Below are 13,546 nucleotides of genomic sequence, written 5' to 3'. Positions count from 1 at the left end.
CACGGATGGAAAAAGGAGAGGAAAGTGGCCGGATTGCGGTGGATCCTCTAGAGCAGCGGACAGGAAGGCAGGCACAAAGCAAGATGGCGTCGGAAGGAGGCAGTTTAATATGGGCCCCTGACCAACAAGAGTTCCTGCGGCGTTGCGTGGAAGAACTTAAAAAGGAGATGAAGGAGCAACTGTTGGCCCCGATATTACAGGCGATTGAAGGGCTAAAGGAGGAGCATAAGACCCAGGAGCAGGAGCTTAGGGTCGTGAAGGCAAAGGCTGCTGAGAATGAGGACGACATACAGGGCCTGGTGGTGAAGACAGAGATGCACGAGGCACAACACAAAAGGTGTGTGGAAAGGCTGGAGGTGCTGGAGAATAATGCGAGGAGGAAGAATTTAAGGATTCTTGGTCTTCCCGAAGGGGCGGACGTCGGGGCATATGGGAGCACGATGCTGCACTCGTTAATGGGATCGGAGGCCCCGACGGGCCCGTTGGAGGTGGAGGGAGCCTATCGAGTTATGGCGCGAAGACCGAGGGCTGGAGAAATTCCTCGAGCCATAGTGGTGAGATTTCTCCGATATAAGGACAGAGAGATGGTCCTCAGATGGGCAAAGAAAACTCGGGAGCAGTAGGTGGGAGAACGCGGTGATCCGCGTATATCAAGATTGGAGTGCGGAGGTGGCGAAAAGGAGGGCAAGCTTTAATCGGGCCAAGGCGGTGCTGCACAAAAGGAAGGTTAAATTTGGAATGCTGCAGCCGGCAAGACTGTGGGTCACACATCAAGGGAAACACCACTACTTTGAAACTGCAGAAGAGGCGTGGACATTTATTGTCGAGGAGAAACTGGAATAAGCCGGCCAGAAAAAGAACGTTTGGGACAAAGTGGTGGGGCGAATATGTGCGGTGAAGAGGGGGAAAAGGGGGAAGAGATGATTTCCCAAGTTGTTAATCCTGCGACCCTGTAACTTTTCTCTCTTCCCCATGTCGTGGGGGAGGGGGGGAGGGAGGATGAGGAGCTGGGGGCACCGGCCATTGGGGGCGGGGCCAAATGGGAAGCGCGGGCTTTGTTCCCGCGCTATGGTAATCATGGCGGGAACAGGGAAGCAGGAAGGAGGGGGCCTCGCACAGTGGGAGCCGAGGTCACGGGGGGGAAGCCGACGTCGGCCAGAGTTTGCTGACTTCTGGGAGCAACAGGGGGGTGCAATTACGCTAGTGAGGGATGTGGGGGGGGGAGGGGGTTAACTGGGTTGCTGCTGCTGGGGAGAAGGGGGAGCTGGTATGGGGTGGGGTGGTCGGGGTGGGAGGGCGCCGTTGGGGGGAGATACGGCTACGTGGGAACCGGGTGAGGAGCTGGATTGAAAAAGGAGATGGCTAGTCGACAAGGGGGGGGGGGGGGTAAAGAGCCCCCCAACCCGGCTGATCACGTGGAATGTGAGAGGGCTGAACGGGCCGATAAAGAGGGCACGGGTACTCGCACACCTAAAGAAACTTAAGGCAGATGTGGTTATGCTGCAGGAGACGCATCTGAAACTGATAGACCAGGTCAGACTACGCAAAGGATGGGTGGGGCAGGTGTTTCATTCAGGGCTCGACGCAAAAAACAGGGGGGTGGCTATACTAGTGGGGAAGCGGGTAATGTTTGAGGCAAAGACCATAGTGGCGGATAGTGGGGGCAGATACGTGATGGTGAGTGGCAAATTGCAAGGGGAGGCGGTGGTCTTAGTGAACGTATATGCCCTGAACTGGGATGATGCCAAGTTTATGAGGCGCATGTTAGGACGTATCCCGGACCTAGAGGTGGGGAAGTTGGTAATGGGTGGAGATTTTAATACGGTGCTGGACCCAGGGCTGGACAGATCGAGGTCCAGGACCGGAAGGAGGCCGGCTGCAGCTAGGGTGCTTAAGGACTTTATGGAGCAGATGGGAGGAGTAGACCCCTGGAGATTTCGTAGACCTAGGAGCAAGGAGTTTTCATTTTTCTCCTATGTCCACAAAGTTTATTCACGGATAGACCTTTTTGTTTTGGGAAGGGCACTGATCCCGAAGGTGACGGGGACGTAGTACACGGCTATAGCTATTTCGGATCACGCTCCTCATTGGGTGGACCTGGAGATCGGGGAGGAAAAAGAACAGCGTCCACCCTGGAGAATGGACATGGGATTATTGGCAGATGAGGGTGTGTGTTTAAGGGTGAGGGGGTGTATTGAAAGGTACTTGGAACTCAATGATAATGGGGAGGTTCAGGTGGGAGGGGTCTGGGAGGCGCTGAAGGCAGTGGTTAGAGGGGAGCTGATATCTATTAGGGCACATAAAGGAAAGCAGGAGGGTAGAACAAAGAACAAAGAAATGTACAGCACAGGAACAGGCCCTTCGGCCCTCCAAGCCCGTGCCGACCATGCTGCCCGACTAAACTACAATCTTCTACACTTCCTGGGTCCGTATCCCTCTATTCCCATCCTATTCATGTATTTGTCAAGATGCCCCTTAAATGTCACTATCGTCCCTGCTTCCACCACCTCCTCCGGTAGCGTGTTCCAGGCACCCACTACCCTCTGCGTAAAAAACTTGCCTCGTACATCTACTCTAAACCTTGCCCCTCTCACCTTAAACCTATGCCCCCTAGTAATTGACCCATCTACACTGGGGAAAAGCCTCTGACTATCCACTCTGTCTATGCCCCTCATAATTTTGTATACCTCTATCAGGTCTCCCCTCAACCTCCTTCGTTCCAGTGAGAACAAACCGAGTTTATTCAACCGCTCCTCATAGCTAATGCCCTCCATACCAGGCAACATTCTGGTAAATCTCTTCTGCACCCTCTCTAAAGCCTCCACATCCTTCTGGTAGTGTGGCGACCAGAATTGAACACTATACTCCAAGTGTGGCCTAACTAAGGTTCTATACAGCTGCAACATGACTTGCCAATTCTTATACTCAATGCCCCGGCCAATGAAGGCAAGCATGCCGTATGCCTTCTTGACTACCTTCTCGACCTGTGTTGCCCCTTTCAGTGACCTGTGGACCTGTACACCTAGATCTCTTTGACTTTCAATACTCTTGAGGGTTCTACCATTCACCGTATATTCCCTACCTGCATTAGACCTTCCAAATTGCATTACCTCACATTTGTCCGGATTAAACTCCATCTGCCATCTCTCCGCCCAAGTCTCCAAACAATCTAAATCCTGCTGTATCCTCCGACAGTCCTCATCGCTATCCGCAATTCCACCAACCTTTGTGTCGTCTGCAAACTTACTAATCAGACCAGTTACATTTTCCTCCAAATCATTTATATATACTACAAAGAGCAAAGGCCCCAGCACTGATCCCTGTGGAACACCACTGGTCACAGCCCTCCAATTAGAAAAGCATCCTTCCATTGCTACTCTCTGCCTTCTATGGCCTAGCCAGTTCTGTATCCACCTTGCCAGCTCACCCCGGATCCCGTGTGACTTCACCTTTTGTACTTGTCTACCATGAGGGACCTTGTCAAAGGCCTTACTGAAGTCCATATAGACAACATCCACTGCCCTACCTGCATCAATCATCTTAGTGACCTCCTCGAAAAACTCTATCAAGTTAGTGAGTCACGACCTCCCCTTCACAAAACCGTGCTGCCTCTCACTAATACGCCCATTTGCTTCCAAATGGGAGTAGATCCTGTCTCGAAGAATTCTCTCCAGTAATTTCCCTACCACTGAAGTAAGGCTCACCGGCCTGTAGTTCCCGGGATTATCCTTGCTACCCTTCTTAAACAGAGGGACAACATTGGCTATTCTCCAGTCCTCCGGGACATCCCCCGAAGACAGCGAGGATCCAAAGATTTCCGTCAAGGCCTCAGCAATTTCCTCTCCAGCCTCCTTCAGTATTCTGGGGTAGATCCCATCAGGCCCTGGGGACTTATCTACCTTAATATTTTTTAAGACACCCAACACCTCTTCTTTTTGGATCTCAATGTGACCCAGGCTATCTACACACCCTTCTCCAGACTCAAAATCAACCAATTCCTTCTCTTTGGTGAATACTGATGCAAAGTATTCATTTAGTACCTCGCCCATTTCCTCTGGCTCCACACATGGATTCCCTTGCCTATCAAACAAATATTCAAACAAAAACAAAAAAAAAAAATTTTTTAATTTTAATTTTAATTAATTGCGCAATGTCAGTTAGAGGGGTGCTGTGCTCTGACTGTGAGATGTGGCAGGTCCGGGAGGCTTCCAGCATCCCGGATGGCTTCATATGCAGAAAGTGCACCCAACTGGAGCTCCTCACAGACTGCATGGTTCGGTTGGAGCAGCAATTGGATGCACTTAGGAGCATGCAGGTGGCAGAAAGCGTCATAGATCGCAGTTATGTAAATGTGGTCGGCACGGGCTTGGAGGGCCGAAGGGCCTGTTCCTGTGCTGTACATTTCTTTGTTCTTTGTTCTTTGTTGATAGGGAAAGGGAGCGGTTGTTGAAAGAACTTCTGAGGGTGGACAGACAATATGCGGAGGCACCGGAGGAGGGACTGTACAGGGAAAGGCAAAGGCTACATGTAGAATTTGACTTGTTGATTACGGGTAATGCAGAGGCACAATGGAGAAAGGCACAGGGTGTACAGTACGAATATGGGGAGAAGGTGAGCAGGTTGCTGGCCCACCAACTGAGGAAAAGGGGAGCAGCGAGAGAGATAGGGGGGGTGAGAGATGAGGAGGGAGAGATGGAGCGGGGAGCGGAGAGAGTGAATGGAGTGTTCAAGGCATTTTATGAAAGATTATATGAAGCTCAGCCCCCGGATGGGAAGGAGAGAATGATGTGCTTTCTGGATCAGCTGGAATTTCCTAAAGTGGAGGAGCAGGAGAGGGCGGGACTGGGAGCACAGATTGAGATGGAGGAAGTAGTGAAAGGGATTGGGAGCATGCAGGCGGGGAAGGCCCCGGGACCAGACGGATTCCCAGTTGAATTCTATAGGAAATATATGGACTTGCTGGCCCCGCTACTGATGAGAACCTTTAATGAGGCGAGGGAAAGGGGGCAGCTGCCCCCGACTATGTCAGAGGCAACGATATCGCTCCTCCTAAAGAAGGAAAAAGACCCGCTGCAATGCGGGTCCTATAGGCCTATTTCCCTCCTGAATGTGGACGCTAAGATTCTGGCCAAGGTAATGGCAATGAGGATAGAGGATTGTGTCCCGGAGGTGGTTCATGAGGACCAAACTGGGTTTGTGAAGGGGAGACAGCTGAATACAAATATACGGAGGCTGCTAGGGGTAATGATGATGCCCCCACCAGAGGGGGAAGCGGAGATAGTGGTGGCGATGGATGTCGAGAAAGCATTTGATAGAGTAGAGTGGGATTATTTGTGGGAGGTGTTGAGGAGATTTGGCTTTGGAGATGGGTATATCAGATGGGTACAGTTGCTGTATAGGGCCCCGATGGCGAGCGTGGTCACGAATGGACGGGGGTCTGATTATTTTCGGCTCCATAGAGGGACGAGGCAGGGATGGTCCTCTGTCCCCGTTATTGTTTGCACTGGCGATTGAGCCCCTGGCCATAGCATTGAGGGGTTCCAGGAAGTGGAGGGGAGTACTCAGGGGAGGAGAAGAACACCGGGTATCTCTATATTTCAATGGTGTGTAAGTGGATGGGAGAAGAGGAGGGAGCGGCGTGGAAGAGATTGGAGAGGGCGTCCTGCAGGGTGACTAGCCTACAAGCTATGGTGACGGCACCGTTGCCGTTCTCACCGAAGAAATACACCACAAGCCCGGTGGTGGTGGCTACATTGAAAATTTGGGGGCAGTGGAGACGGCATAGGGGAAAGACGGGAGCCTCGGTGCGGTCCCCGATAAGAAATAACCATAGGTTTGTTCCGGGGAGAATGGATGGGATTTGGAGCATGGCAAAGAGCAGGGGTAACAAAGTTAAGAGATCTGTTCGTAGATGGGACCTTTGCGGGTCTGGGAGCGCTGACGGAAAAATATGGGTTGCCCCAAGGGAATGCATTTCGGTATATGCAACTGAGGGCTTTTGCGAGGCAACAAGTGAGGGAATTCCCGCAGCTCCCGACGCAGGAGGTGCAGGATAGAGTGATCTCAGAGACATGGGTGGGGGATGGTAAGGTGTCGGACATATATAGGGAAATGAGGGACGAGGGGGAGATCATGGTAGTTGAGCTGAAAGGGAAATGGGAAGAAGAGCTGGGGGAGGAGATTGAGGAGGGGCTGTGGGCTGGTGCCCTACGTAGGGTAAACTCATCGTCCTCGTGTGCCAGGCTCAGCCTGATACAATTTAAGGTGTTACACAGGGCGCATATGACTGGAGCACAGCTCAGTAAATTTTTTGGGGTAGAGGATAGGTGTGCGAGATGCTCGAGAAGCCCAGCGAATCACACCCACATGTTCTGGTCATGCCCGGCACTACAGGGGTTTTGGGTGGGGGTGGCAAAGGTGCTTTCGAAGGTGGTGGGGGTCCAGGTCGAACCAAGCTGGGGGTTGGCTATATTTGGGGTTGCAGAAGAGCCAGGAGTGCAGGAGGCGAAAGAGGCTGATGTTTTGGCCTTTGCGTCCCTAGTAGCCCGGCGCAGGATATTGTTAATGTGGAAGGAAGCCAAACCCCCGGGTGTGGAGACCTGGATAAATGACATGGCAGGGTTTATAAAGTTAGAACGGATTAAGTTCGTACTAAGGGGTTCGGCTCAAGGGTTCACCAGGCGGTGGCAACCGTTCGTCGACTGCCTCACAGAAAGATAGAGGGAATGGAAAAGAAGAAGACAACAGCAGCAACCCAGGGGGGAGGAGGGGGCGGGGAGGAATCGGACGGACTCTCAGGGATGTTATTGTATATGTATAGGCACTTGTTTTAGGTAATGTATATTGGACTGTTGGATTGTATCTTTGGAGAGTATTTATTTTTGACAAGGCAGTTGCCATTTAGTTTGGTTCTTGTTTCTGTTCATATATTATTTATTTATTTGTTTAAAACTGGCCACTGTTATTTATATTGCTTTATTGTTGTTTAAAAGAAACACTACGTACTGTTATGTTTGGCCAAAAAATCTTGAATAAAATATATATTTTTAAAAAATAAAGCTACTCGTGCATGAATCAAGGAGCCATGGTATTGTGGCCAGGTTAAAAATTCTTAGTTGACAGTTACCACGTTAGTTATCGTCTATTGTTCCTAGCTGACTGATGCCCACTTGTGCACTATGACGGGGAATTTGCAAGTTAAGATGTTAACACCACATGATATCCAATAACCATAGAAGGATACAGTATAGAAGGAGACCATTCAGTCTATCGCCCGGGCCAGCTCACTGAGAGAGATGTCTAATTAGTCTCATTTACCTATCTTTCCCACATAATCCTGACAAATTTTCCCTCAAGTTTTTATCAAACTCCCTTTTGAAATTTTCTGTTGAATTGACTCCAAACACCATTTCAAGCGTGATATCTGGAGCATAATTGTTTTTCCTCATGTCAACTCTGGCTTTGCCAATTACCTCGAATTCTTTTCCTCTGGTTACTGGCTCTTCGGCCATTGGAAATATTTTCTCCTTTATTCTATTAAAACCCTTTATGATTTTGAACACCTCTATTCTGTCCCCATAATCTTTTCTGCTCCAAAGGAAAAAATCCTAAAATCTCCAGTCTTTCCAACTCCTCCTGCGGGCCCCGCCATCAATGATGCAAGTCTCCAAACCTATTCAATTCACTCCATGTAACATCAATAAACAACAGAAGGCACTGGATACAGCGAAGGATACAGGCCCTGGCATCCAGCAGGAATACTGAAGACTGCCCCAGAACCACCTGTCTCTAGCCAAACTAAACCAGTACAGCTACAACATTGGCATTGACCCAACAATGTAAAAAACTGACCGAGAATGGCTGTCTACAAAAGGCAAGACAAATCCGATCAAGTAATTACTGCTCCAACAATCTTCTCTCAGTTGTCAGCAAGTGGAAGGTGTCATCACCATTGCTACCAAAAGGGGCAGCACGGTGGCGCAGTGGGTTAGCATTGCTGCCTCACGGCACCGAGATCCCAGGTTCGATCCCGGCTCTGGGTCACTGTCCGTGTGGAGTTTGCACATTCTCCCCGCGTTTGTGTGGGTTTCGCCCCCACAACCCAAAGATGTGCAGGGTAGGTGGATTGGCCAAGTTAAATTGTCCCTTAATTGGAAAACATGAATTGGGTGCTCTAAATTTATTTTTTAAAAACATTGTCACGATGCTCAGTTGTGATTCCACCAGGACGACATTGCTACACATTTCACTACAGCCTTAGTCCAAACATGGATGAAAGAATTGGATAAGGAGGCCGAATAAAGTTTAAGTCAATGGAAATCAGGGAGGAAAACTCCACTGGTTTGAATCATGCCGAGCACAAAGGAAAAAAAAGTTGTGGTGTGGTTATTGGGAGGCCGAACATTTCAGCCGCAGGACATTGCTTCAGGATTTCCTTAGGGTAGTCTCCGAAGCCCAAACATCTTCAGCTGCTTCATCAATGACACCCTCCATCAAAAAGGTCTGACGTGGGGTTGTTGATTGATGATTGGACAGTGTTCAGTCCCATTTGCAACTCCTCAGATAATGAAGCAGTCTATGCCCACATGCAGCAAGACCCGGACAACATTCAGGCTTGGGCTAAGAAATAGCAAGTAACATTTATAGGGTGGGATAGGGTGGAGGTGTGGGCTTGGGTAGGATGGTCTTTCCAAGGGCCAGTGCAGGCTTGATGGGCCGAATGGCCATCTTCTGCACTGTAAATTCTATGATTCTAGCCACACAATGAAAATCCAATGACCTACCTTTGACACATCAGACATTACCATCACTGAATTCCCACCATCTACATCCTGGGGTTACCATGGACCAGAAATTGACTGGAACAGCCATATAAATACTGTGGCTACAAGAGCAGAACAGAGACTGGGATTTCTGCAGTGAGCGGGCAGCACGGTGGCGCAGTGGGTTAGCCCTGCTACCTCACGGCGCCGATGTCCCAGGTTCGATCCCGGCTCTGGGTCACTGTCCGTGTGGAGTTTGCACATTCTCCCCGTGTCTGCGTGGGTTTCGCCCCCACAACCCAAAGATGTGCAGGCTAGGTGGATTGGCCATGCTAAATTGCCCTTAATTGGAAAAAAATGAATTGGGTACTCTAAATTTATATTTTTTTAAAATTCTGCAGTGAGTAAACTACTTCCTGAATTCCCAAAGCATGTCCATCATCGACAAAACACAAATCAGGAGTCTGATGGAATACCCCCTCTTCACTGGATAACTGCAGCTCCAACAGTACAGAACAAACTCTACACCATCCAGGACAAAGCAGCCTGCTTGACTGTCACCCATTCATCATCTTAAACATTTCAAACCTTCCACCTCTGGTACACAGTGGCAGCCGTGTGTATGATCTACAGGTGCAATGCAGCAGTTTGCCAAGTACTGGTAAATTCCAAACATGTGACCTCTGACACCTAAAGGACCCATGGGTAGAAGGTGCAAGGGAATACCCCATCTGTAAATTCCTCTCCAGTCACACACCAATACGGTGCCAAGTCAGGATCAAAGTCCTGGAACTCCCTTCCTCACAACACAATGGAAGCACGTACACTACATGGAGTTCAGTGGTTCAAGAAGGTAGCTGACCACCTCCTTCTCAAGGGAAATTAGGGATGGGTAATGAATTACTGGCCTTGCCCGCGACGCTCACATCCCAAGAAGGAAGTTTTTAAATAACTGAATTTTCACATTTTAAACAATGTTACTTGTTTTTTGTGTAAAACTGGTGCCATGAATCTAAATTGACAGAAAAAAGCAGTTTATGTTAAAAAAATTAATTACATAATTAAACACCAAACTCTCCATCCCAAAACACTGTCCCAGTGTATGACTTGTCAACGGTACTCTAAGCTGCAAGACAAATGCTGTGATCCAGAAATAGAGCAGCACGGTAGCACAGTGGTTAGCACAGTTGCTTCACAGCTCCAGGGTCCCGGGTTTGATTCCCGGCTCTATGCAGAGCCTGCACGTTCTCCCAGTGTCTGCGTGGGTTTCTTCCGGGTGCTCCGGTTTCCTCCCACAGTCCAAAGATGTGCAGGTTAGGTGGATTGGCCATGGTAAATTGCCCTCAAGTGTCCAAAAAAGATTAGGTGGGTTACTGGGTTATGGGGAGGCATGGGCTTAAGTAGGGTGCTCTTGGGCTTCCGGTGACGGCGGGCGGGAGGCAGCCGCACAATGGAGGGCTCCAGTTTGGGAACGGCATTTTTGGGGCTTTAAGCCCGGTCCCAGGGTCCACGGAGGCGGCAAAAGCAGGGAGAAGGCACAGAGGAGGCACAGTGAAGGCACAGTAAAGAAGAATGTCGAGGGTGAGCAAAAAAAACGGCCGTAAAAAAAACAGCTGAAGGTCCGTCGGGGAGTGGAAAGGTCACCACGGAGTCACAAAGGAAAATGGAGGCTGGAGCACCAGGGGAGGCCGCATTGCTTACGGCTGAAGAAATAACTAAGGTGATGCCTGCGGAATTCGAAAGGCAGTTTACAAAATACATGGAGACAATGAGGAAGGAGATGAGGGAGGTTTTGAGTGTGTTGGCGGAGGAGGCGATTTCCCCGGTGACGACGGCGGTGGCGAGCGCAGTAGCGGTGGTGCGGGAGCAAGGGGAGGCGCTGAAGGAAGTGGAGGAGACATTATTGCAGCACGGTGATCAACTTACCTCGATGGGGAAGGAGATGCGGAAGGTGATGGAGATTAACAAGGATCTGCGAGGAAAAATGGAAGACTTGGAAAACAGATCCAGCAGACAGAATTTGAGGATCGGGCTCATCGGTCGTGGAGGCCTGTACCAAAGGCGAGTGAGCCGCCAAGGGTAGTGACTCTGTGCTTCCGGAGGTACAGTGCGAAGGAGAAGGTCCTGTGCTGGGCCAAGCAGAAGTGGGTGGTGCAGTGGGCTGGAGCTGGTATACGTGTATACCAGGACTTTACGGTGGAGCTGGCAAGGAGGCGGGCTGCCTTCAACCGGGTGAAGAGGGCACTGTACATTAGCAAGGTGCAGTGCAGTATTGTATATCCAGCGAAGCTGAGGGTGACTTACAAGCTCAAGGACTTTTATTTTGGAACGGCAGAAGTAGCAGGGGAGTTTGCGAAGGCAGAAGGACTGTGGCAGAACTGAGAAATTGCCATGTGCCGATGTAACCTCAGGACTGTATTTTCTTCTTTTTTGTTTCACTGCGTGCGGGTGTATGGGCTAAAGGAGCCAATGTTGTATATATTTGGAGAAGGGAAGTGATGGGACTTTCACTCGAAATGAGGGCTCTTTGGGGTGTAGGTGGATATGCAGGGTTTGTGTGCTAAATGGGGATTTCTGGGCTTTCCTAGGGCCGGGCAAGGGGGAAAGGGACCCCGGCGGGGGCCTCCACGCTGGCCGGTTTAAGCCAGCCAGTGAACGGGTGTGAGGTGGGGGGAGGGGCTGCGGCCATCGGAGCCTGGCAGAACAGGGTCCGAGTGGTGTAGCCGGGGTGGAAAGTTGGGGAGGAGGAGTTTTACAGGAGTCAGTGGACGGGAGGAGTTGGAGAGGAGGGGTGGGGGGGTGGTTTACAACTCTTGGGTATCATGTATGGTGGTTTCAGAGGTTGGATTGGGGGGGGGGGGGGGGGGGGGAGAGAAGAGAGTGGACTCTATAGGTTAATGGTGACCATGGGCGGTCCCGGACTCCTTTTTCTTTTTCTCCTTTGTTTCTTGTTTCCACCATGGGAGGGCTTGTTTTATTGGATGCATATATTGACAGGTGGGCCGTTGTTTGGGGTGGTGGAAGGATGGGATCGTTGTTATTGTTAATGGGATTGATTTTGTATTTGTTACCATTTACTGTCTGTGGGTGGGGTGTAAACTTTGAAGGAAAATGTGAAAATGGAGAATAAAAACATTTATATTAAAAAAAAAAATAGGGTGCTCTTTCCAAGGGCCGGTGCACACTCGAAGGGCCGAATGGCCTCCTTCTGCACTGTAAATTCTATGTAAATATAATAATATATGACTTTTCTGACAACCCACCGCAATCATAAGTTGTGACAGTTGCACCAACATGCTCACCTATTATATCCAATTAACAGGATTTACCAGATACAGAAAGTAATTAATTCAGATGCAGCACAGTAAAATCCTGACAGAACAGCAAACAGGGTGGAGTAAATTCTGCTTTCTTTACCCTGCACCTTATTCAACACTTCAATTTGTTACCTATTCTCATTTCTGCTGGTCATGCCCCATTAAAACAATTTTTTTCTCAATTGCACCTCAGAACAATGACATTTCTGTTTATGCTCGCAAGAAAGAAAAGGAAAGAAAGGAAAAATTAATTACGATTATGGAATGCCCGGTAATCCGATCATATTGACGCATTTCCACTGCAAAAATATACATGAACACAGTGAGAATTTAAGACATACAAGAAGAAAAGTTGTAAAGAAAACCTAGCTGGGAGTATCAACAGTTTTACATATGTTTGCTTTACTGGAGGTAGTCAGACCTCTCATTTCAAATAACTGAACAACATTTAACCGATTAATAAAGCCTTTTATACATACCTGACATCTGTCAACAGTTTTGGTGGGAGAAAATATGTCAGCAAGGTCAGCCTCCTTGTTCTTTGGTAAAGGGTAGTACAGCTCCCCTTCATCCCGCCTCCAATAAGATAGTCCTAAAATAAAAACAAAACAAACTACATATGAACACAGAAATATTGAGGTACAGCACAGAAATGGGCCCTTCAGGTCAACTGTTCCATGCCAGGATTTATGCTCCACACAAGTCTCCTCCCATTCTACTTCACCTTACCAGCAATCTATTTCCCCCAGTGTTCCTTTCAAACATGGAAATCATAACTGTGGACTATACTCCATGATCTGACCAAGGTTCTCTCTCCATAGGTTTAATGCAAGTGCTTTGCATATTAAAAGAAACATTGATCTTTGTAATTATAGACAACTGTTAGTGATATATATACAAGTGTACAATGTAGATAGGTTAAGACAGTATCTGGCATCAAATAAATATAGGTAATACAGCACAAATTGTTGAGTATATCATGTTGGTACTCCCGTACGAGAATCCCAATTTGCAATTTCTAAGACTGTGAGGAAAGACTACAAAACCAAGTGATAACACTGACCAATAAGTATATTTTATGTCAAAACAAACTTGAATTTAAACACATAATCAATCACATTAGCAACACAGTAATGGCTTTCCAATTAACAGTTAAAACGGTTCTTAAATAAAAGAAAAAACTGTTGAACTCACTATCTACACCAGCCATATTCCAGCAATTAAGGAATCCAATACAGTTCAAATGCCACTTAGAAATAAAATAATTAGGGTATTTGCTTCTCTGTGCAGACCTTTGGAGAGAGACTCTTTCAGCAACAACCTGAAAATCCTTCCGTCTTGTCAGGCTGAAATCCTATGGCAAACTGCTGTTCAACTTTAAATCTTATAGCAGACTGCACAATTATATCTGGCTCCTCCCATAAATGACATTATCTGTATCCCAAACATAAGGCAGTCTCCAGTCTT

General features: G+C 48.5%; 1 protein-coding gene across 6 annotated transcripts in view; it reads right to left on the bottom strand.

Annotated features, from left to right (window-relative positions):
- LOC140428264 (M-phase phosphoprotein 9) overlaps positions 1–13,546 on the bottom strand; it is a 266,696-nt gene that overhangs the window by 140,966 nt on the left and 112,184 nt on the right. For all 6 annotated transcript variants that reach the window (XM_072514583.1, XM_072514911.1, XM_072514834.1 and 3 more), the window contains exon 8: positions 12,559–12,671. In XM_072514583.1, the coding sequence (XP_072370684.1) occupies positions 12,559–12,671 (113 nt within the window). The remainder of the gene's footprint in view (positions 1–12,558; positions 12,672–13,546) is intronic.

This window comes from Scyliorhinus torazame, chromosome 1 (assembly GCF_047496885.1).
Source record: "Scyliorhinus torazame isolate Kashiwa2021f chromosome 1, sScyTor2.1, whole genome shotgun sequence".
Classification (NCBI taxonomy): domain Eukaryota; kingdom Metazoa; phylum Chordata; class Chondrichthyes; order Carcharhiniformes; family Scyliorhinidae; genus Scyliorhinus; species Scyliorhinus torazame.
Note: the sequence above shows the minus strand (reverse complement) of the source record. Positions and strands in the feature narration are given on the sequence as shown.